This window comes from Cucurbita maxima, unplaced genomic scaffold, assembly GCF_002738345.1.
Source record: "Cucurbita maxima cultivar Rimu unplaced genomic scaffold, Cmax_1.0 Cma_Scf00006, whole genome shotgun sequence".
Classification (NCBI taxonomy): domain Eukaryota; kingdom Viridiplantae; phylum Streptophyta; class Magnoliopsida; order Cucurbitales; family Cucurbitaceae; genus Cucurbita; species Cucurbita maxima.
Genome location: NW_019272022.1, coordinates 2,309,864 through 2,333,987, shown reverse-complemented (window position 1 = coordinate 2,333,987; position 24,124 = coordinate 2,309,864). Strand labels below are relative to the sequence as shown.

Sequence of the window (24,124 nt, the reverse complement as noted above, 5' to 3'; positions counted from 1 at the left end):
GTAATTAAATTATTAAATTTATAGACTGAATTTTAAATATATTTAATACATTTTTAATTTTGTCTCCAAAGTTTGAATATTAGAATTTGACACCAAATAAGTGGATTGTGAAATTGGGAAGACAGGAATACATAACGTGACAAACTAGATAATATCGGTTAGTTGTGGGCTTAGCCTATTATAAATGGTACCAGAGCTAGACACCGAATTGTGTTCCAGCGAGGACGTTCAGCCCCAACAGAATGTATTATAAGATCTCACATCGATTAGAGAGAAAACAAAACGTTTCTTATATAAGCGTGTTTGTTGAAGTAGAATGAGTGGGAAGAATTAAAATTCATGATCCTTTGAGGGTTTCTGAAGCAGCTAAGTGAGTTGGGTGAGGGTGTTGTTGAGGGGCATCAGAGCCCCTAAACAGCAAAATTGCAAGGCTTCCAACACAAAAATATATGAAACACCCAAAACAATGGGTCACAAATGACCCAAAATCTGTTCCCACAATGCACTGCCATCCTCCACCATGTGTCCTGTCAAATTCCTGCCCAAACAACCTTAATTAATTCACCCCCTTTACCAAATATCAACACAAAAATTTAACCAATTTACCTTCTTTATGAACCGAGCAATGTCAGTCGCTTCCGTGACATCAAACCTGTCCAGTGCCTTAGCCGCCAGGTCCAACGCGTCCTGCTGCATCGCCTGCAGCATGTCCGTCTCGCCCACGATTGCTTTTCCTTCCAACATGCCTCCCACACGGCGGAGCTGGCGGCTGTTGGTGGTGGCTGTGGGCGGAGGAGGAATGAACAAATATTCTATTATATAGAGGTTTTAGGATAAACTTTGGCTGGTGCTAACTCTTGGGTCACCCACAGCCAGATCCTCTCTATGTGGTCACCAACGAATCTTTTCGGAATCATGCTAATTCTTCCCTTTCGATACCCAATAAAAAGGGTGGTCGAGTTGAATCATCACTAAATCCAAAAATTCAATTAAATGAATCTAGATAAGTTTCTAAGTTCTCGTTACTTTTTCTTTTTGATTTGCACGTGGAAAATTTTGTTCGTATAGATTATTAGCCATTAAATTATGCTTATATATACATACGTACGTACCCACGTGCATATGTATATATATTTTTGATGATTTGTACATCTCTATTAGTACGAGAGTTTATGTTTAAAAATACACATACATACATACATATATCTATACATACATACATATATACATACATATATATATATATATATATATATAAATAAAAGGCCCTAAAAAGCTAGTGCATAATGTGGCTTTAGGTGTGAAAATTACCGGGAATTTCTCGTCCATGTATAACTCCTAAACACGTGGAATGGGCATGTGGTCCTTCAATGAGATTCCGACATGTGGCGTTTGTCGGATTTGAACAAAAAATAAAATAAAATTTATATTGAAATAATCCAATGTGAATGTATTATGAAGTTTAATTACATGATTAAGATAATTAAACAAGATTAGCGATTTGATTTTTGTTTTGAATTTTAGTGAACAGTGTTAATAGCAATGAATCATTTTATTGGTAATTTAAAATGAAAACAAGTTTCCTATAAATAATAAAAAATTCACACCGACGTGGAAGTTTGACCGAATCAAATAAGGACACGACATGTCCAGCTGTCACCGACCGGAGAAACGAATTCCTGGTTTGCTGGAGAGTCGCAACGCATTGTTCGCCGCCATTGTCTCTGCACCATTCAAATCTTCAATATTACACCATTGCCATTCCCCTCCAAACCCATCATCAACCCACGCAACCACCGCTTCCGCCAAAAACCACCGCCCACCATGGTCCGCTGTCTGTTCACATGCTTAGGCAAGGGCAGCGACAACGGCGGCGCCCCAATCCCCAACGACAAAGCCAGCAGCGCCACGGCGGATGTAACGGCGGAGGAGAATCGCCGGGGTGGAGCCGTACTAGTGGAGCTATTCTCGTCGCAGGGATGCGCGACATCGCCGGAGGCAGAGGTGCTGTTGTCAAGGCTGGGGAGAGGAGATTTTGAATTGGAGGTGCCGGTGGTGGTTCTGGCTTACCATGTGGACTACTGGGACTACAATGGGTGGAAGGACCCCTTCGGTCATAGCCACTGGACGGTCCGCCAAAAGGCCTACATTGAGGAGTTAGGGCTCGATACAATGTTTACTCCTCAGGTCGTGGTTCAGGGCCGGGCTCAGGCGGTTGCTAACGATCAGGATAGCTTGGTGGGTATGATTAAATCCGCTCCCAAGTTTCCTGCTCCCACTTTCCAGGTTCAATTTTAACCCCAATTTCTGGGTTCTATTGCAATTTTCGGATTAAACTACGATTCTGGATGTGAATTTGATTTTAAGAAACAGAGCTTTCCCCAATTTTCACTCTCGCCGGAAATTTTCCGCAGGCGACGTTCCTCCGGCCGACGACCGACAGCCTGGAAGTGACACTCACCGGAGCATTGAGGACGAAAGTAGACAGCGACGGCGCAGATATTATGGTGGCGCTGTACGAGAGCGGCCTGGTCACGGATTGCTCCGGCGGCGACAACAAAGGGCGAGTTCTGGCCAATGATTTTGTGGTGAGAAAGCTTGAAAAGCTGTGCTCCGTTAAAAGCGCCTCCGCTAAAAAAACCGTCTCCGGCACCGTCGCTTTTTGTCTGTGGGAGAGCTTTAACGGCACGAAATGCGGCGTCGCCGTCTTCGTTCAGAATAATTCGCATCATATTTTCGGTTGTCAGAGTTTTCAATTGCCGGAAGATATATGAAATTTGAGCGGAATTTGAGTGGTTATCGACTTCCTTGGGGCTCATCAATGGCGGCCGATCGTTTGTGGCGGCCGTTTTATGTCTAGTATATGCAAGTCCGTTAACTACTTGGTAGAGTTATTGTTTAAATTTTTTTCCTCGTTTGTTTAAATAGTTGTTTTGTGACTTTTTATAACTATTATTTTCTTTAAAATGGTCTATTTTAAACTGAGATTTAATTTGTATTCATGTATGTGTATCCATTTACTCAATAATCTATTCATTCTAAACTTATCCATTTTGCTCCATTTCATTTAATTTATCATTATATATATGGATTAGCCCAAACCAAAATACCCAACAAGCATTAGCTCTCCCTGAAAAGGAGGTGATTCAACCGCACTTCACTCCAGTCACTAGCCCTGCCTTCGGCATCCCCCTCCTTGCGGTTAAGGTAACGACTTCGGGCATGGCCAGCTCCCATAGTGTGACTGGCAGCGTGTACAAGGCCCGGGAACGAATTCACCGCCGTATGGCTGACAGGCGATTACTAGCAATTTCGACTTCATGCAAGTGAGTTGCAGCCTACAATCCGAACTGAGGACGGGTTTTTGGAGTTAGCTCACCCTCGCGGGATCACGGCCCTTTGTCCTGGCCATTATAGCATGTGTGTCGCCCAGGGCATAAGGGGTATGATGACTTGACGTCATCCTAGAATTTAATGGTGAGATTACCCATGATTAAAGAACAAAATATAATAAAAACATCTCCCTAACAAATAGTGTATAGTGTCTGTCCGTAGTAGAGAAATTTTGGCAAACAGATAAAAAAAAAATGAAATATGAAACTCAAAAATGCATTGTTGCCGCTTAGTAAGCCATACAAACGTTGTATAACCTGGCCTGCTTCTTGATTAAATAACAGAAGCAACACCCAGATTTAACCTCAACGTATGTAATTTCTGCAAAAACATCTTTCACCACATTAATTAATTCTACACCTTATCCATCCAAAACTTTGAAATCTTATGATCATAAGCTCAGGTACATTTATTTTCACAACCAGAATTCATCATCTACGATGAGCGGCATAGCATTCGACTCTCGATCGAGTTCTTCAACTTTCCTGCAGCTCATTTCATAAGTAACAACACTGACGACGTCGATGTCGTATTATTTTTCCGCTTGATGAACATTCCAACTAATTCCATTCATCTTCCAGATATCCAGGGATTGAAGATGGGTAATACCTGTACAGATTTACCACTGGAAAAGTGTGTAATGCAACAGTAAATCTAACTTTACACAACTTGTTGACGAGCAAGGTATTTCTCCCTTCTTTCTTTCTGAACAATCAATCCAAAAATGAAAATCAGAGGATTATAAGATTAATTAATATATGAACATAAGATGAACTCAACATTATTCAGAACATCATACCCATTCATCTATCACAAGGCCTTCCCCTACAACCGGTGGACCTGTTTCTGCTGGAGGTTTCTTGCGTGCTTCAAGTGCAGCATCAGCTTCGGCCAAATGACGTTTGAGTTTTTCAAGAGCCTAAAACATCAAAATGGCATTAAATTGGACCTCTCTCTTTCTCACTCTCTCCGACAAGAACAAGAACACGAACACGAACAATAACAAGCCTGTGTTTTATTGATTTACTTACAGCACTAGGTCGCTCTGGATCTACAAATACGACCCGCAAAATTTGCTCAACTGTTACCTGGTCCTTCTGTTCATCAAACTGAAAATTTTGCACAACATAAGTACATGCCAACAAAAAAGTTTGATGTCGAACTTTTACTATCGATCGTTCAGTGATCGAAGACAAATATGCAGAGTTCTTGAGGTGAGGAGGTCATTAAGTGATTGCACCCAACTTCAAATAATGAAAAAACGAACTCATTAACTTATTTCAGTTGCTACCACAGAAGAAAGTCCATTAGGAAGTAGTACACTAACTGGAGATGCTGGTTGACAAAAATTCACACTAAACTACATTGACAACATGGAGGAAGACAATGGAAACCTTAATGTCGGATAGAACACACAAAATGACAAAAACAGAAGGCAAGACATTGGCTATGTTTCATGAATCAGAAATGTATAAGTTTAACCAATCTCAAAACAAGCAGAGAGAGAGGAGGGGAAGAAAACCCCAATTCAAACCGACACTCACCAGCTCGGGTACGTATTCAGTTCCTGCTTTCACTTTAAGGCTCATGATCTTAAACTTAATTTTGCTCTTCTGGTCCATTGGCTTTTCATTATTCTCGGGCTGCTCAACAAATCTGAAGACTGTTTAAGAGATGAAACCAATGGATTCTTGAGTTGATATTGATTATGTATCAAAAAGTAAGAAAACCACAAAAAAGGAAATAGGGTTATGAAAATGGAAATATTACCAGTAGCAATAAAATTTTCTCCTGGAGCCAGAAAACCACCAGGAGGCCGCATATAACAGCTCTTGGGGGCGGTAGTTTGGAACTGAAGAGAAAGATACAGAGACCATTTAGGATGATATACTCGCATTTCAAGTAATCTTGGAAGTGAACAGTTCACATTCATTTGAATGATATTCAAACAAGTATGCAGTTCACCAGCCTTTCCCTGGCTTGCTGGTAATGTGAATTTACTTTAGTAAACCAAAGAACAAAAATACAGGAAAAACTCGAAGAAAAACCTTCAACGAATTTGATTTCCTCAGCTGAAGAACTTTACAAGAAGCTGAAAACAATTTGAATGCAAATTTTCACAGCTTGGAATGCAAAATTGAATGCAAACAATTTGAATGCAATTACCCAGAAACATCAATTACTATAAAGGTAATTGGAAGATCAGCATAATCTAACAAGACTCATTGTTTTCAAAGTATAGAGAGGAAAAGTTCATCAGAAGAACAAAATCAGATGCATTCAAACTTCAGTAAAGCGTTTGCCGTACCCTTGGCTTGTTTGGGGCTTAAAAAGTAAGAAATCAATAAAGAATAATGGAAAAGAACAAAAGGTGAAAGTAGGCCTGCTATGGAAAAAAACACTAAAGTAATACCTTGAAAGCTACATGAGATCTGCTCGTGTTCTTCAACCTGATGGCGCTCTTTACCTGCTTCCCGGGTTCATCTACACAGCAATCATCAAACAATACAGAGATGAAGACGAGTAAGAAGAAATCGATGCAAATTCTGAACAATTATTCCGTACATTTATCCAAAACTTGCAACTCCCCTGCTTCATGTAAATTTGAAATTCAACTCGCAAATGGCAGCCGGAAAATCGATTGGAACCACTATTTAATTAGATTCAAAATTCGAATTCATGAGAAAACGAGTATCATTTCGGGCTCGCATTATCCAGATTGAAGGTTTCCAAATGGTTCGAAACATCCGATTTCGAATTCTAATTAACCACTACAAGTCAACAACAGCAAAACCTCACCATCCAATTCAACAACCTAAGCACCAGCAATGAACAGAGAGACGAAGAGAGAACAACAACTTACAAGGGAAGAACAAGCAGTTGTTAGGATCAAGCCGAAGCCGACGGCGAGGAGGCAACAGCGACTTCGCCACAGAGGACACCGTCTTGGAAGACGATGAAGTTTTCATATTATTCGACGCGGCTAAGTTTCTATCACTAGGGCCATGGATACTACGATGAAGATTCTGAGTGGAGGACGAAGAAGACGAAGTATTCCCCGATTGCCACATCGAACACAACCTGAAGACCTTGCGACGATCAGCAACGGACATGGTCATCAACAATATCCCATTAAATTTTCCCGACCAAAACTGAAAATGGACGGAGGAGGAGGAGGCGACGGTGACGGAGAGAGCGGAATCGAGGAGCGTATGTAAATACGACGGAATTTTGCTCTGATATCCGTGCGGGTGGACACGTGTCGAAAGGAGAATGCATCTTGATAGCCCAAACGACCGGTCGTGCAATTATTACGAATCCGTGCTTCTCTGAGTTGTAAGATTTTCTTTTTATGAGATGAGATGGAATTGTTTGGATAATATACACGCGCCTTTATGGCGCGTGTATTCCACGTTTACCTTTTCCCATTAAATTAATTCATTTTTTTTTTTTACAAGCACGTCAACAAACAAGACAGAGAATAATTACCGGGTAACATTTTGATTTATTTAATAAAAAGTCAATTTTTTTTTTTTTGGTAAATTGACTGTAAAATAAATTTAATGTTTTTTTTTTTTGGAAAGTATTTGATTGGTTTTGTTGATAAATACTTTGAATTTATTTTTAATATCTTTCAGATGTTTTTGTGATTAAAGTAAATTAATTACTCAAATATTAAATAGTTACTAGAAAAGAATTATTAGATTAAAATCTAAATCGTTATAGCGTGAAATCATGAATTTAAAATTTTTAGGTTAAATTTGTAAGTCCGAACTTTAACTCAAATAAGTTGAGAAATTTGGTGCAACCGACTCAAAACTAGTACCATAAAAAGTGAGACACGAGATAGAACCGTGTCTAAGATTTACCAACTTTGATCCATAGGGCAATTAAAATAGTGGGCTGTGGCTAAAGCAGTTTGGTGGAAAGTTGTTGGTTGATTTCCTACCAATTTATTGGGTCAAAGTAATGATGAAAAATAAATGCTTCAAGTTGACTTTTTGTATTTTTAATATTAAAAATCATTTTTCTATGTTCATTTTAATTATTAGAAAAGCCCATTATTTTGGGAGGGATCTAATCAACTGCTTTAATTATTTCTAAATATGGTATCCTTTAATTAATTTTTTTTGTTGTTGTTTTTAAAGGTCTGACTAATTTATTAAAAAACAATCTTGATTGTACTATTTCATAAATAATTTTTAGAACGGTTTATTTAAATACGATCATTTAAAAAAAAAAAAAAAAGGTTTGAATTTAGAACGAATTTGTAGAATTTGTAAATGACAAAAATACCCTTTTAACGAGATACTAAATTTATTGTAATTCAATCGGTAATTCAAATCAAAATATATTCAATTGTTAAGTATTTAGAAATAGAAAATATTAGTAATTAGTATTCTAATCAATTGATTAAGAATTTGATACATATTCTTACATTCATAGAGACAGAATTACTTGAAAACTAAATTTCACCTAAAAAGAAAATGCGTTGGAAAGAAATTATAGCCATTAAAGATGCCCCCATTCTTGGCCACTGGCTTCTTTTATAAATTCCCCCTTTTCACATTCATGAATTAAATTTGAACTAATCTAATGCAACAAATAACAACTATTGAAATTATATTATATAATTAAAATTTAAAAGCTAAAAGCAAAAGGCCATCACTCAATAAATATAAAATTATTAAGGACAGAAAATAAATCTCTCTTAGAACGTTAAATGCTACGTTAATGTACAACCTATGAGCCACATTTAATCAATTTCAACTCCCCAACTTTGTGCCTTAAAAAGGTTCATAATTTGGTATGCTTTACGAGAATGAAATGTATAGAGTTATTGTAACGGTTAAAGCTCATTGTTAGCCATATTTTTTTTTGGATTTTTCCTTTCAGGCTAGGAAAAGGTTTTCACACCTTTATAAAAAAATATTTTGTTCTCTCCCCCAACTGATGTGAAATCTCACAATCCACTCTCCATTGGTGCCTAATGTCCTCGTTAACACTCATTTCTTTCTCTAATTGATGTGAGACCATCCAATCCACCTCCTTTGAGCCCAATATCCTTACTGGCACACTACCTCATATCCACCCCCTTCAGGGCTCAGCCTCTTCGTTGGCATCACCCGGTGACTAACACCGATACCATTTGTAACATCTCAAGTCCACCGCTAATAGATATTGTCTCCTTTGGACTTTTTCTTTCTGTTTCCCTTCAAGATTTTTACTATGTGTTAACAATACTTCGTTCTCCTCCCATGTGGGTGGTATCTCACAGATAATAAATGAAAAAGAATTTTAAAAGAGCGAAACAACATTCAAAAAAATAACCAGAAGAGGAAATCAGATGAGTAGCCGTTGTTGACCAATTTCCTCATCTAATTATTGAAACAAGCAAAGCAATCTCAGTCCAAGATTATGTGTTAACAAAAAAGGCAGTAAGAACAATACCACAAAGAAATGACAGTGTTGTCAGTGTGTGATTTTTTGTTCTAATTAATCTTCTTTTTGGTTCCACAAATTTGGAAAACAAAGGGATAAAAGAAACCATGGAAACAACGGTGAATGAATTTTTTATGTGGGAGAAAAGGGCAGGCGGCCCACATTGAACAACATCAATTACAGCAATGAAAGGAGTCCCAACAAGACACCATTTTTCACAAATTTTCCATCAAATATAGGCATCACATAGATCCGAACGAGTGTCGCAGCAAAGCTGATGAAATCTGAATGATTTCCCTTTTCTCCCTGGCTCAGCTCTTACCATATTTGGGTGAATTATCAACTGAGACGAAATTGGTCTACGATTACTCTTTGAGTCTCTCAAAGAAATATAAATATCCCATGTCCTTGGGTGGGTTCACCGAAACCCCAACCTTGTCGTCATTGAAAATAACCCATCTACCATCTTTAAAGATGTGAGCAACATAGTGACCACATTGAGTAGACGTCCCAATGTGGCTTATTATTCCCATCAGTCTATATCCTGAAACAACACAATCGTTGAGGGCTCTTGAGAAATCGAAAGATATCATCTTAAATATTGAACAGAAATTCAACAGACCAGAGACAGGCTAACAAGATAATTGATTAATAGTAAAGTACAAGTTAAAAGAAAGTGGTTAAAAAGTACGTAGGTTAGATGTTATTTAAAAAAAAAAAAAAAAAAAAAGCACGATGTATTCTATCTGACGCATTCTGAGAAAAACAAAAAATGTTTTTCAAAGGTATCATGCAATTGACCAAGAAACAAAAAATTGATTCACCGAATAAAGGAAGGCTTTTCATTTGGTAGACAATGTTCATCGTCATATAGGGTTATGTAATAAAGTGGCACAAAAGTTTGTTCAGAATTGATGCACAATAGAACAAAATTTTCAAGCGTAAAATTTCCCCGTTGTAATGAAATACAAAAATTTCCCCGTCATTGCGTAAAATACAATAATTTTTTTCCGCTTTTATAAACACTAATCTTATCATTACCAGTTTATTTCTTTAGATTTTCATTCTTTACAAACTCTTGAAATCCTAGACAAATTTCTATACAATAATAGATAAAAGAAAATAAACTCGAAAACTTATTTCTTCTAGTTCTTTAAATTCCACTAGAAAATCAGTAACTTTTTAAAAAGAATTTTCAAAGCCAATCTAAAGGACAGAAATTATTAGTAAATAAACCTAATTCAACATAAGGATCAATGGGTGCAAAATGATTTTTTTTCCCCTGAATAACAAAATTTGGAATAAGAAAGAGTAAATATCAAACACATATTTTGAAATAAAAGACGAATGTTTGAGAAAAGACGGGGATTAAAAAAAACGTTGAAATGCTCAAAGTAGACCATTTAGTCTTGGAAAAAACATTTTTGAAAATTGTGTAAAACTAAATTTGTCATCTAAATTGCGACTGTAAGTCCAGGGATTTATCAAAGTAATTAAAAAGAAAGAAAATGCATCCAACAGACAACATAGAAATAATTATCAAGAGGAGTAAGAAACTAACTCTCTCCACCATCGGGTAGAGCAGCATCGAGGTTAGTTGGTGTGCTTGATGTAGTGGCATTTAAACAGTCTGACTCAGATGATATAGAAGCTTCAGGATTGTTAAATATCCAATCTGTCGCTTTCTCAATGTCCCCACCCTGCAACCAATGATGCGGGGAGGATTAACACTATCATATGACTTAACACGTTTCTTCTTTTTAGTTGTTTTCTATCCTTTTCTATTCACCCTCTTTCAGAAGTTCTTTTTTCTGTGTGTGAGTTAAGGGAGCAGAGCTTACAGATGCCTTTAACGCTTTTCTAGCAATTGCTTCTTGAAATCCAAATTGAAGCAACATGTCAACTTTAGTTTGATCAACAACAAAATCTTCCTTCTGGGAGATCGGATCATTTATATCTACCAGAAAAAAATAAATACATGAATGGCGAGTATTTCTAAATAACACCTTAAAGCATAAGCGATGAAACAATAAAAACTGTGGATTAATGTTCCGCAAGGATAAGAACATACGTAAAATAGAAACACAAGGAGACGAACCTACACATCAAGACAATAATGTTTAAATATACCTGGATCATCCATGTGAGAAAGTAACCAATTCATAGCCTCTTCAACTCCAGCGTTTGAGGTATTAATGGCAGCTTTCTGACAGTGAAGATAGTTAAATCCCATTGACACAAGTTGGGAAACAATATCCTCGTTCGCTGAAGGTTTATTTGACTGAAACTCATCCTCAGGACCTTACAAAGATGACAAAAATTGGGATCAAATGTCACATCATCAAGTAAAACAAACAAATATGTAAAACCAAGAAATTTTTGAAGTTCTTAATCTTAAGAGGATACGGAACTTGCACCATTATATTCCATAAATATTGACAAGATAGAGACGAGACACAAAGATCAATACATACATATATGTGCCAATCGATGTTTTCCTATTTTAAAAATTACATTGATAGGTAAGCTTTAGGTATACAATTTTATAATATTCTACAGATGTAAATATCAAATAGTATAAATTATATGACAGGAACTCAACATTCTTCAACAAAATCGGAAAGCGAAGTCAATTTCCCACCAAATGAGTAACAAGTCATCCACAAAAAATAACACATCTTCATGAGCACGGTTATTTCTTATTTTGTATCATCTATTTTTGTTGCCGGATTTTTTCCATTAATTTAATTTCTTTCTTACTTTATTCTTCATTTTGGCGCATGCCTTCTTATTGGTTTTTATTTTTAAAATTTCTTCAAAACGGATATCTGCAAATATCAATAAGAAAAACTATGTTCTCCGGTCATTTTTATTCATTATCTATGCATGTCTCTTTGCACATTCCCACAGTTACACAATGCATATTTATAAAAGCAGGGGAAAAAAAATCTTTCAGTCGTGTGCCTTGCATAGGGTCCATGTTAAATATGTGCCCAACATTAGAATTTGAAAAAAGCGTTTCTATCCAAGAAGCAGATACACAAGACAAACGCATATGTGAACACACAATCTAAATTAAAGAAATAACTGTAACAATATATTTATGAAAGCGCATACGTGTACACAATCTAAATTAATTAAAGAAATAACTGTAACAAGAATCCATAAATTAAACTTATGATCTATCAACAGTAAACTTATGGAAGCGTCAACTTCTCATCTGTGAGAGAGTAGAGACTGAAAGACCAAGAAGAATCCACCTACCAGCCTCAGGCAAAAGCTCTTCCCCAGCCCTTGGTCCTTTACTACGCATTTGACTAAGATCAATGATATCAGGGACATCGACATAGACATCTAAGTGATACAAAATAAAAAAGTTAAAACAAAAGGGACGGAAAACCACAAAAGAAAAGACAAGAAAATCAAGAAAGGTGTAGAGAAATACCAAGTTTTTTGGGCACCCAACCGTCCCCCATAATAAATTTGCGCATATGCAAGACCAGGTAGTCTGGGAAGGAAGTTAATCTTGCAGTCCTGTAGAGTTATAGAGCACAGAAGATGGTAATAACTCACTTCTGCTCATTGGCAACAACTCAACTATGGACAAAAAATCTTGCAATGGATTGCTTAATGACATTGATTACCGTATACCATAAACTAAACTTTTGGAAATGACGAATGAGTACTGAATGCCAACATTACAAAATAAAATAGTGGAACATGCAATTTTTAAAATTTTATTTTATAGGAATCTGCAAAAAATGAGGAATTCTTACTTTGTTGCTGTTGTCTTAGCTTGCAAGGCAGTGCTGTAAAAATCATGAATCTCCTCCGGAGATGAAAAGCTTGCAAGGCATGCCTCTAGAGGTACTCTAGGCCGCACAATTTCATCAGTGCCTCTGATAAACCCATTATTCTTAGTAACAAACTATCAATGTGAAGTGAAAAGACATACAAAAAAAGATTCCCACTTACAGTTCCTTCCCTTCTGAGATCTTTTGAGCCTTGAGCTTCTGGAAGGCTTCAATTTCATCTGAGATTTCAAACAATGGTGTCATTTGGTGATTGATTGTTATATAGAAATAATGGCTAAACCATTTTACCTTTATTAGCAGCTTCGTGTAATGGGATGTTCAATGAGAGAATGTAATCATGCCGTCTATTATAAGCAACTTTTCCAGAGGAACACACAATACGATCCTCAATACCAAATTTGAAACTTCTTGCAGGATTGTCTCCAGAACTCCCAGAATTCTGTTGCTCAACTTGGTCAAGAAAATGCAGGAAGAATTCCAAGGCATCCTGTAAAAATTTCATTACTTTTATATAAAACAGACTAGCAGATTTTGTGTGCAAGACTAGATAAACCTAAAGACAAAATGGTTTTCTTGACAAAACCAGCTTCTTTTGTGGCCATCAGGCACAGGCCACAGTTTTTGAAAACATCTTTGACATAAAACCTTAAAGGTTAATCATCTGAGTCTCAGGGCCTCGGTATAAGTGGATACAATGGATTGCAGTGTAGTTGTCAAGAGAAAACTTGAAGATATTATAATTTAAAACAGTAAAATAACTAAACAAGAAAAAATGGGAAAAATAGCTGCTGGTAGTGATATATATTTCTTCCAGCACTGAGTCAACCCTAAAGCTCTTCCATATATAGGTCCAGGCTTTTGCAACAGGCATATGAAATATAATTCTCCAAGTTCCAAAGGACTAATGCAATGCCCAACACTGATCTGATCTACCCCTCGCACAGGAGTCATGGCGAGGCACCTTTTTACCATTACACTTACCCAAAAGTTCCTTTCGAATCATTATTCACTGACTCTTCTCTTCTACAGCACATATCCACCTCTGCTGTGTTACAACATTACAACAACATCTCATTCGCAAAGAAAGCACAAACACTCCTCTAGGAGCTTCTTCAGTATCAGCCAACCTTACTGGGATCAAGGTACAGGTTACCAACCAAACATTGACTCTCCAATATCTCCTTCACACTACTTGACTCTTCTCTATCATTCAAAACAGAAGTTTTGCTTCATCCCTAAAACAATCTCCAATGTTTCCTAATCGTTCCTCAAACTACATTTTGTTTCAGGGTTCACATACTTAAGGCGTTGGCCACCTCCACTCAACATACAACTAGGAATCGTTCTTCTTTCTCAACATATTGAGTAATACAACCTCAAGAAACCTTAAATTCCCTTCATTGAAATAGTTTCTCCTGGAGGAACAATGAGCTCCATGCCTCAATTATCATTTCTTTTTTCGGTTTGGGGCTTTCTTTTAACTCTTTCTTTTTTTATGCATGTAATTCCCTTGTATATGCTTTCATTTCTGCTCAATTGGCTTCGACATTTAAAGAAAATATAATAAAATTAAATTAAAAAGCATCCATAGTGTAAAGCCAGAGGATTGGTTGAGAAAAATGGAGAAATAGTGAAACTACATCTACTGACCCAGATCGATAATATACTACTTGCACAACTCAAATAAACAAAATCAAGACTTGCCAATAAAAAAATTGCATAAATAATAAACTTACAGTGTGAACATACCTGCTGTCTCATCGTAGAAAATTCTGGATGATTAGCGGCAATAACTGTTTTGAACATCCGAGGGGGTATGCCTTCCTGTTTCTATAGTTGATACACGTAAATGTCAACAGAAAGACAAACAAGAAAATCTTCAAAATATGTTCAGAAGTTTGAACCAGCAACACAAGAACAGATATTACTAGTGAACAAAGAAATTTCGAGTACTTCTAAAGAACATAGCAAACAAAACAAGGAAATATTCACAATTTCCAAGAATTGAAAGAAAAATAAAAGTGCAGTCACTATCATTATTCAGCAATTATGTTATTCTATCTCAGGTCTTTAAAAAATTGAGTAAAGAGCTCGTCCAAAACTTACTGCATTTATTGCTGAGGAAGAAGAATTCATCCTTTCACATTTCTACAGGACAGATCAGAAAATTCCAATCAACTAATAGCAGAAACAATAGATACAGAGGGCTTGCTTCCTTTTGTTTAGCTACTTACTTCTAGTGAAGGAATGGAATATTTTCCCGATAGCAAACCATGTGCCAGCTTTGTTCTGTAAGACCAAAAAGTAACTAGTATAACTATATCATCATCCACCTTCCTCTTTCTCTCTCTCTCTCTCTCTCTCTCTCTCTCTCTCTCTCTCTCAAAGAAAAGAGTGAAGAGAAATACTAGGCAATTATAAAAGCCTTAGAATTTCCTAGCCACTTACAGTTGCATGTTAAAGTCAACAGTCGGATCTGCAGGTGCAGTTTCAAAAGCCGACTTTAAACTTTGCTTGGTGTAGTATCTGAAAACATACCCGAGGGAAATTATGATTGAGAAAGAACATACAACATGATTTGTTGTAATAAAACTATGTAGATATGGGACCTTTCACAGAATGAATACGTTGAAAGAACAACTTGCATTGTCGCTGCCAAGTAGCAGCTGCAAGAAAAAGCATATTTGTGAGCCAAGAAAAATTTAGATACACTAGTTTAACACACAGTCAACAATGCATCAATACCTGTTTCCCAAATTAACCAGCCCTGTGTAACCTGGTCCAAAAACTGGCTCAACTTCTTGTCCACTTTCTTGTATCCGATTCCAATCAAAATTAGTGTTTTGGTCAAGCTCTCTTTCAGCAGTGGTCATTTCAGTCTGTAAATGAATAATGGAAGCTGCTTTCAACAAGATTGGACAACATAGACATGAAAGATAAAGCTATAGGTGCATAACATGGTATTCCAAAAAGCTTCCACAAAAGCATCCAAAACATGGCCACATAGTAAAGTGAAGAAGAGATCTAAAAGTCAACATATAAGTGCTATTAAAAAAAAAAAAAAATCCTGGATAAGAAAGAGCTAATTCAATTTTTAAGAACACCACCTGAGTTGAATCCCTATTTACTCTTTTTTTTTACTTCCTGATTGGGATCCCCAGTTTTAGGAGTAGAAACATAGAGTTTACTGAAAAATTTTGTATGGGGAGGAATTGAGGAGGGCAGTTAATCTCACTTGGTAAGGTGGGAGGTACTTCCGAAGCCAATGGAGGCTAGAGGTTTAGACATTGGTAAATTGAGATTAAGGAATGGACGATGCTGGCAAAACAGTTGTGGCAGTTTTCTAGTGAACCACGTGCTCTATGGTATAGGATATTAGAGAGTAATTACAGTTTGCACACAGTTGAATGGGTTTCAACTTCCAAGTGGTGAATTGAAAGGCTTTAGTACCTCTGCACTGCTACTGATTAGAGTTCTCCATTTTCTCCCAGTTAGTTAAATGTTCTATTGAGGATGGATCTCATAGTTATTCTTTGGAGAATTGTTGGATGAGAGTTAAGCCCCTCTGTGCATTTTTCCCGCAACTTAATCACCAACACTTGTCAGGTAAGAGGTGGCGCTTGGTGGCCTCTGTTTTGTCGTCCTTGCTCACTTTATTCTGTCATCCTCACACTAACTAAAAGTTTTGAGAGGTGGTGGGTTTTCTTTCTATTATGTCTGATCATAAGGTCTATTTAGGGAGGCGGGCTTTCTAGGCTTGTACCCCTACCCCTACTAATCCATTTTAGGATTTTTCTTTTATTGTTCATTCGCCCACTTCTTTTGTTCCCCTTCTCCCAATTGAGGGGTCTCATTTTTTTCCTCTCTAAAGAAAGATACAATCCCTAAGAAAGTGAATGTTTTTTCGTAGCAAGTTTTGCACATGAGAGTGAACACTCAATATTGTATCCAACGGCATTTATATTGTGACTGCAATATTTTGTCTTTTGCAAATATCAGGAGGAGAATTTTGATCATGTTTTGTGTTCTTCTATTCCTTTTGGAGTTGGAGCTTTAGCTTGTTTTTAGTTGTTATAGTGCATAATGGGGACTATCACTTCAAAATGAGGAGATAATGATGAACTCTTCCTTTGGAGAAAGTGATCTTGTGGCAGGCTTGTTCTTTTTCGATCTTGTGAGCAATGGTTTGAGAGTAATACAAAAATTTCTAGACGGGTTGAAAGGTTTTTGAAGGGGATTTGGGAGCTTATGAGATTTAATGCTTCTTCAAGGGTATCCATTAATCAGACTTTTTAAAATAAAGGCTTGTTTTAGGAGATGTATGGGGCACCGTTTATTATCTTTCTACTGGAATGGTATGGAGCACAGTCTAGTAATTTATTGTAAAGCAGTTAGACCTTGAAATACATTCTTTTACATGTTCTTAAAATTCTGGTAAGAGATGGAGCTTTCGTGGAGAAAAATGAAAAATGATTCTTTTTAGTATTTGTGAGCTGTGTTTGGACCAGTTTATGTACACCTCAACTAATCTCACAAAAATACTGCTCAATCCTACAACATTTCATTACTAAGAAAAACACACAGGCTACTAAATTCTATGTAAGTAGCGGTCAACATAGACTGAACTCATTCCCTCTAAGTCCTTTATTATTTCCATGGCCCTTATTAAACACTAGTTCAATCCATCCCAATCAGAAGATAATTATAATAGAAGAAAGAAGCATACAAACAAACCAAAAAAAAAAAAATAACATTTACAATAAAGGATCAACATGATTGCCAAGATCACCACAACAGCAGAGCTGGAGAGAGGTGGAGGAAATGTCAAGGTAAGGAACGATAATGATGTAATTCATAGAAGAAAACTCAAATCTTACACTAGCAAACCAAATTTTTGTTTCCTTCACATTTTGAGTCTCTTTTTACTCTCTGAGGATGGCCATCCAATAGAAATTTAAATCCTAAAATACCTAATAGTAACTAGACCAATCAATCTGACTCCCACCAAAATGGACTTTCCACAAGGTTAGGTGAATTGTCCTTAGACGGAAGCTCAACAGAGCAACAATGCCCATTTGAGGTGAGACCTTCAATCTACAATCATCTGCATGATCACTATCCACAACTCCTTATCGCCCCCCTCCAAAACCCCAACCTGCCCCGGTTATCACTCCTCTCATGCATTGTCATTCTCTTGGGATTCTTAATCTAATCTCTTCTTTAGCCTTTTCCTTCCCTTATCATAATGGCATCTTCAACCCCTCGCACCACTTCAATTTTTATTAAAAAAAATTACAACTTATATTCAATTGTCAGTTCAGAGATCCTCTCCTACATGTATAAAACATTTCTATTACGCAATTCCCCTAGATATTAAAAACTAAGATTAGCCTCATTTCAGATGGCAAAAGAATAAAAGAAACGGAGAACGCTATAAAATTCCTACCTTAAAAATATTGTGGATCCATTGCAAATTGAAGATAAATAAGCACATCATAAGAACCAAATGTGCACCAAAAATATAGTTTGCACCACAACAAATAACTTCTAATCCGAATTAAAAATATCCAGTTTCTATCTATTTCCACATATAAGCCCCCTGCAAAATTAAATAAGTGCTTCAAGCATTCCGTGAGAGAATACCTAACCTTCTGTAAGGATGAAAAGTCAATGCCAAAGAAAGCAAGGTGTTGTCCTAGCATTGGGTCCAAGACACTATCATCCTCTGGATAAGAGTAAACATCTGAGCTGCCACAAAACATTGCCCATATTTTAAATTCATGCATGCATCAGCTGTGATAAAAAAACAAAAGTGGGTAAAATAACACACTTAATTGCTTCCCAAAATTTCCAATCATTAAGAAAAACGGTCATAAATTGATATGGCAATGAACCAAGGGAAACAACCCAGAACGTTGTTCCCAAAGAAGGTCTTACTACTATTACCAACACAATTGAAAGATTCTGCACATTGCAAAAATAATTCAAAAGGTTATGGCCAATTCCTTGTGTTAAGAAGTCCATTTGTGCTTTTGGAATCTTTGGAAAGAAAGAAATCAGAGAATAATTGCAGAAACAACACAGACCTACACAAAACTTTTCGACAATGTTGTTTACCAAGTTATATCTTGGTGTAAACTGTCTAATATTTTTACTTCCTATAGTTATACCTCCCTCATTGCAAATTGGGAAGGTGTTTTGTAAACATCATGGACTATACATCCCTCTTGTAAATTTCACTCATCAATGAAATTGTCTCTTATCAAAAAAAAAAAAAAAGAAGAAGAAGAAGTCCATTTGTGCTCATCCTTCCGATAAATACAAGCCACCACCTTCTGCCACAACTCATTTGTTTCCTTTGGAAATCTTTGATACGATTTTGATAACAGGGCTTTAATCAGACTTGGAAACCATATGCCATCCCATTAAATGTCCCACTCTCCGCTTCTTTTTAGTGGCTTTCTAATTTTTTTCCCCTTTGCAGATGAGTGGTTCAATTTTTATGAAGTAAATGAATCGATTAAGATGAATACAATTATAAAGTGACATTGATAACTTTATCAAGCAAAACATTACCTGCTGCTTCAAGGTCAGCCGTGATTGTCCCTAGCTTAACAGCAAGAGGATAGCCTGTATCTTTGTAGTGCTCAACAGCATGGTTGTTACCTCCTGTTCCATCCCAATTTTTTCTCCCACAAAGTATCATTCCATCAGTTAAGTTGAGCCACAGATTCTCAGTTTTATCACATTTTGAACACTTCCATCCAGAAGGAGGAACTATCACACCATTGTCAATCTGCTGCAAATTCATTGCATACGAACTAATTTTCAGCTTATCAGTTGTCCATGATGCAAGTTGCTCTTTTCTCTCAGCACCCTCAGCCAATAAAACAGCATCAACTGCCAACCTTACCTGCAATTATAGCATTAGCCATGGTTTAAAATATTTTATTAAAAAAAAAAGTTCTGCTCCAAGTGAGAGATGGAGGTGGGGGAAGAATATTCACCTTCTCTGGCAGCTCCACGGAAGGAAATGGAAGAGTTGCATAATTAGGCAGTATCACTACACTATAAGTTTCATCATATTCAGGTTCATTGCTATCAAACCCACCATCAACTCCTGGAGAAAAACTAATAATAAGCATGACAAGGACTGAATCGTTGTCCAAAATTAGAGGTTAGCAGGAAAGTTCAATAATATGCATTCTCGGTGGTGTGCTGCAGAGAATATTATTACAGTGAAAGCAACCCCTCTCATAAACTAAAAACAAGCGCTTCATTATTGAATGAACTTTGGCAAATCATTGCCATGGTAGCTAAGCCTGACTCGAAATAACAGGATTCTCTTGGAGAAATCTAAAGATAGGACAGAAATTTGGGCACTAGCTAAACTTTTATGGTTGTCTTGGCATACTAAACAAACAATTTTGTATTATCCATATGTTAAAATCACTCCTGGAGTAGTTTATCTAGACGTATTGGCAATACTACGTTTTTTCTTTCTAAATATATAAGGGAAAAGGTTATCAAATATTCTTATTTCTACATATAAGTAAAAGTGAGTCACAACATCAACATGTTAAGTATGAATAACGCTACTGGGAGAAACAACTTATTAAACTACCAACAATGCTTTTGGGAGTGAAAAAGCAAAATGTGAAAAACATAAAAATGTGTTTATACCTCAATCAGAAAAGAAAAGTAACAACAAGACAGATTAAATGAGATTAACCATAGTAAGGCATACAATGTTGTGGTAGAAAAATACCTATAGCTAAGAGCATAGGTTTCTTCGAAGGCCGGTCTTCAGGAACCAACTTCTTTGTTTGCTTTATGTGCAAATATACAGGGTCTCCAGTCCTTTCATAATTCCAAACTACAAAATCCTTCCCAAATGCTAGAAATGTATTCAAATCAATGAACAGACCACCTTCTGATCTCTGTAACTCAAAAGAAAACAAACATCATAAGACAACAGCAAGGAAGAGGAGTTTCCACAGATAAAAAGGTGTAGGATATCATAAAAGCATGTTGAACAAATGTTGTTGCTTTTGGACAAATACTATCCAGATAAAAGCATAGAAGAGCCCACGGAGGTGATCAAGGTGAATGTTACTGGTCCAACATTTTCATACACATGAGAATTTGAATTTCATTTATATTCCTTGATCTGCATATAATGTCTTTCTACTCGAGAAGGAAAACTATGAAACAATAATAGGTCAAACAGATTCTTGAATCTTGGCTGGGCTTGTTCTATCATACATACTGATACAACCTTTAACATTCTAAATATCTTACTACAGATCAAATCTAACCCTTTTCTTTTTCATAATAGACATCTTTTTTCTTCATTTTAAGTTCAACAGATTCTTAAAGATGTCATTAACTTATAAAGAATTGCAAAATCAACATCACATCACTCCTCGACCTTCTTTTCAAATAATTATCTTATACGGATGATAGTTTTTAATGGAAAACATACTTCCATAAAGATAACAAAGGGCCAACAGAAATACAAGCCAACAACAAAAAGAAGCAAACAAAAACCTAAATTATGCTCTAAATACAAAGGACTCCAATCACCCAAAATAAGGCCTAAAGATCCTTAGCAATAGAATCTCACAAATAAGCGTTGAAACTAGCTGAGAGGGTAGGATACTCTCTCAGCTGAGAAAGAAACTAGTAAAGGAATCTCATGAATAAGTGTTGCATTCACATTCCTTGATCTGCATATAATGTTTTTCTACTCAAGAAGGAAAACTCCGAAGCCCAAACCTCCCTGAAGGCCACTTCACCCCTCTAAAGAATTGTCTTGATGGCAGCTATATTATGATGAGTTGACATTTGTGTGAATAATGTCTTCATTTATTTTATTTCTTTTCTTAGAAGTTAGAACCATCATCGCTTCAGGCTCAGTTGAAATTAGATACCCAAGAAAGCATGAGACCAGCAATAATTTAGGCGTGAAATTTATTTTAGTCCAACTTATCCTATTATTTCATAATTTAATTTTAGTTCATTGCTAACGCCAACAAAGAGATGCTATGATATTTGAGTAAATTTTTTAGTAAACCAATTTAGTTGTTAATCTAAATATTACCCTTGAGATCATTGGTAATACGTAAGCTTTAGCCTATGCTTATTCTTTGCACTAGTCCCTGCAGTCTCCATTGTCCTGACTAATTAAATTGAAAAAAGAATTAAAGATTTCAGAAAACTTAATAATCGATCAATTCATTACATAATTTGGCGGATTAAGAATTAGAATCACAGCTACATTGAGGGGTCTAAACTCTATCCAATGCTATATATGCACCTAACAGGTGTAAATGCTAACATACACATGACATCAAATTGTTTTCTAAAAATTGGGTAAGAGCATGCAGAGTATACAAGCATAAATGGCTCCCATTTATTTGTATGTTCTGATACGTTGTATGGATGTCATGTTTAAAAGTTCTTGGTGCCAATTATGAAATTGCATTCAGTCTGCAGTATGAGAGAAGATATAAAATCCACTACATGTTTCCAATTATGGAATATTTGTAACAGAGCAGGTAAAGAAATCCAAAATTGAATAAGCATATTTGTAAATCATTTGGGATTTACAAGAGACTTCAAATTTAAAATTAAATCTCCATACAATTGTACAATTTAAAAATAATAATAATAATGTCTTTCGAGTCCAAATTCGTTATCTATATTCACTTTTTTTTAAAATATCCGTGAGTGTCCCAAGCCAGCTCGCGTCTACCTCGACCAATCTCACAGGACAACTATCAAACTCTACTATCAAACTCTACTACATTTGGTTGCCAAGGTAACTTGTAGGATATTAAATCCTAGGTAACTTGGCCACCATGGTTTGATCTCATTCCCTCTAAATCCGTTATTACTTACATGACTCTTCCTGACCATTAGGCTCACTCATGGTGATTTATCTGTATTCACTTCTTCTTTTGTCCGAAGCGAACAAATGAACAATATATTTTTATATTAATGCATCACTCAAACCAAGTTATCTCCCACTCACTGTATAACTGAAATACATGGACCTATCTCCGAACAATCAATAATGACAGTGAACATAAATACAGCCAGAGACAAAGGAAAATATCGGGACGTTTGAAATGAATATAACAGGAGGATGTGGAAACAATGCTACGAGATAGAGAAAATACATATATTAAACAGGGGAGGCTTCATAAATTGACACTTGGACGAGTGCATTGGTGATCATAGCTTCAAAACGACTGTAATCGAAATGTTCAAACCAAATGAATGACAATCCTCGACAAAGCCAGGCAAAGACTCGCTATTCCTTTGACATTCATTAACATTTCTTCAGAACAAAACGGAAATTGACCACATGAAGTTCTCAAGCAAGCACTCGGCAAAAACAAAGCTCTTGACTACTGAGCACCGTAATTCCAGCACAATGAAACTAAATGGAGCAATCGACAGAGAAGGCACAAAAAAAAAAAAGTAATAATAATAAATAACAGCGGTAGCCACAGTAGCAAAAGAAATGGAGAACATGTTACCGGAGTATCGAAGGACAAGCAGCATTCCTGCTTGTAGATGCGATTGGTAGGCTCCGGAATCCGAACACGCGACAGATTAGATCGAAGCAAATCCATTGTGCAGGTCATCGGAGCGAAATCCGAAGAAGCTGCAAAATAGATTGTTGATGATTCAGAGGGAAAGAGGAAGAATAGATTCCTTTTCCTTTGCCCTAAGCAGATAGAAAGCAACTGAATGGGCTCTTGCTCTCACTGCGAGTAAAATCAGGGGACATGATGAGGAAACATAGCCTTTTATATACAGCGCGATTTTTCCATTTTCTTTGTCTTCTCGTCTTCGTTTCTTATTCTACTTCCGATAAAGGAGACGGGTTCACGCAACGCAGTCACGGAGAAAAAAAAAAGTGTTTATATTCTTTTATTAAAATAATATAATTTTATTATTTTAAATTTTGTAATCTTTTATAAATATTTCAAAACCATAACTATAATACAAAATCTTGGACAAAAAAAAGTTTGAAATACCATTTTCTTTTTGTAATATTTTTAAAAGGAGTATTTTAGTATAGAATTTAACTAATTAAAATAATATTATTAAGAGAACTATTATATACATAAATTATTTAAAGTATTTGTAATTTAGTTAAAAACCATTATTTACCTAAAATGCACTTGGATTGAATTATTTTCTTGTTTTTTTTAATAACAATTTAAAGTGTGATTTTATATGATAAATAATATTTTAAAAAATCGTAAAAAATGTCACTTAAAAATAATAAATAATAAAAATATTTGAAATACGTTGTAAAAAAAAATTAATTAATAGACTTGCAAATAAACAATTTTGTTAAAAAAATTAAGATATAAAAATATGTTTTTAAAAAAATTGCGCTTAAAATAATTTATTCTTTTATTCTTTTATTTTTAAAATTTTAGAACGGGTTATCT

General features: G+C 36.0%; 4 protein-coding genes across 5 annotated transcripts; 1 reads left to right on the top strand and 3 right to left on the bottom strand.

Moving 5' to 3' along the window:
* Positions 1-266: 266 nt before the first annotated feature.
* LOC111480715 (dynein light chain 2, cytoplasmic-like) lies at positions 267-810 on the bottom strand. Its single transcript, XM_023125891.1, has 2 exons — positions 607-810; positions 267-538 (listed from the first exon to the last, which is right to left on the bottom strand). Exons 1-2 carry the CDS (start codon positions 742-744, stop codon positions 338-340), a joined length of 339 nt encoding a protein of 112 aa, XP_022981659.1. The 5' UTR covers positions 745-810; the 3' UTR covers positions 267-337.
* Positions 811-1,590: 780 nt separating this feature from the next.
* LOC111480653 lies at positions 1,591-2,996 on the top strand. Its single transcript, XM_023125807.1, has 2 exons — positions 1,591-2,286; positions 2,415-2,996. The coding sequence occupies exons 1-2, from the start codon at positions 1,825-1,827 to the stop codon at positions 2,772-2,774; spliced, it is 822 nt and encodes a 273-aa protein (XP_022981575.1). The 5' UTR covers positions 1,591-1,824; the 3' UTR covers positions 2,775-2,996.
* A 584-nt stretch (positions 2,997-3,580) lies between these two features.
* Positions 3,581-6,710, bottom strand: LOC111480660 (vesicle-associated protein 4-1-like). Of its 2 annotated transcripts, XR_002717883.1 has the most exons (8): positions 6,257-6,710; positions 5,807-5,877; positions 5,164-5,245; positions 4,938-5,056; positions 4,425-4,502; positions 4,193-4,312; positions 4,003-4,098; positions 3,581-3,878 (listed from the first exon to the last, which is right to left on the bottom strand). XR_002717883.1 is itself a non-coding variant. In XM_023125817.1 (7 exons), the coding sequence occupies exons 1-7, from the start codon at positions 6,510-6,512 to the stop codon at positions 4,054-4,056; spliced, it is 771 nt and encodes a 256-aa protein (XP_022981585.1). In that variant the 5' UTR covers positions 6,513-6,710; the 3' UTR covers positions 3,582-4,053. The 2 variants fall into 2 exon arrangements, 1 of the variants encoding a protein (XP_022981585.1); XM_023125817.1 differs by having other exon boundaries at positions 3,582-4,098.
* A 2,076-nt stretch (positions 6,711-8,786) lies between these two features.
* On the bottom strand, positions 8,787-23,574 carry LOC111480528 (ubiquitin carboxyl-terminal hydrolase 14-like). The gene is made up of 20 exons (XM_023125624.1): positions 23,198-23,574; positions 20,419-20,590; positions 19,658-19,770; positions 19,227-19,563; positions 18,299-18,393; positions 15,396-15,529; positions 15,260-15,316; positions 15,099-15,176; positions 14,885-14,939; positions 14,757-14,798; positions 14,400-14,480; positions 12,939-13,137; positions 12,811-12,868; positions 12,612-12,734; positions 12,281-12,369; positions 12,100-12,189; positions 10,966-11,136; positions 10,677-10,792; positions 10,397-10,535; positions 8,787-9,379 (listed from the first exon to the last, which is right to left on the bottom strand). The coding sequence occupies exons 1-20, from the start codon at positions 23,303-23,305 to the stop codon at positions 9,201-9,203; spliced, it is 2,436 nt and encodes an 811-aa protein (XP_022981392.1). The 5' UTR covers positions 23,306-23,574; the 3' UTR covers positions 8,787-9,200.
* Positions 23,575-24,124: the final 550 nt, after the last annotated feature.

Coding starts and splice junctions, on each gene's coding strand:
- LOC111480715 (XM_023125891.1), bottom strand. CDS start 744: ATGTTGGAAGGAAAAGCAATCGTGGGCGAGACGGACATGCTGCAGGCG. Junction 539..606: donor TTGCTCGGTTCATAAAGAAG/GTAAATTGGTTA, acceptor TTGTTTGGGCAG/GAATTTGACAGGACACATGG.
- LOC111480660 (XM_023125817.1), bottom strand. CDS start 6,512: ATGACCATGTCCGTTGCTGATCGTCGCAAGGTCTTCAGGTTGTGTTCG. Junction 5,878..6,256: donor CAACTGCTTGTTCTTCCCTT/GTAAGTTGTTGT, acceptor ATTGCTGTGTAG/ATGAACCCGGGAAGCAGGTA. Junction 4,099..4,192: donor GCCTTGTGATAGATGAATGG/GTATGATGTTCT, acceptor TTGATTGTTCAG/AAAGAAAGAAGGGAGAAATA.
- LOC111480528 (XM_023125624.1), bottom strand. CDS start 23,305: ATGACCTGCACAATGGATTTGCTTCGATCTAATCTGTCGCGTGTTCGG. Junction 20,591..23,197: donor GCTTGTCCTTCGATACTCCG/GTAACATGTTCT, acceptor TTTGAGTTACAG/AGATCAGAAGGTGGTCTGTT. Junction 15,317..15,395: donor CTGGTTAATTTGGGAAACAG/GTATTGATGCAT, acceptor TTTTTCTTGCAG/CTGCTACTTGGCAGCGACAA.
- LOC111480653 (XM_023125807.1), top strand. CDS start 1,825: ATGGTCCGCTGTCTGTTCACATGCTTAGGCAAGGGCAGCGACAACGGC. Junction 2,287..2,414: donor TTCCTGCTCCCACTTTCCAG/GTTCAATTTTAA, acceptor AATTTTCCGCAG/GCGACGTTCCTCCGGCCGAC.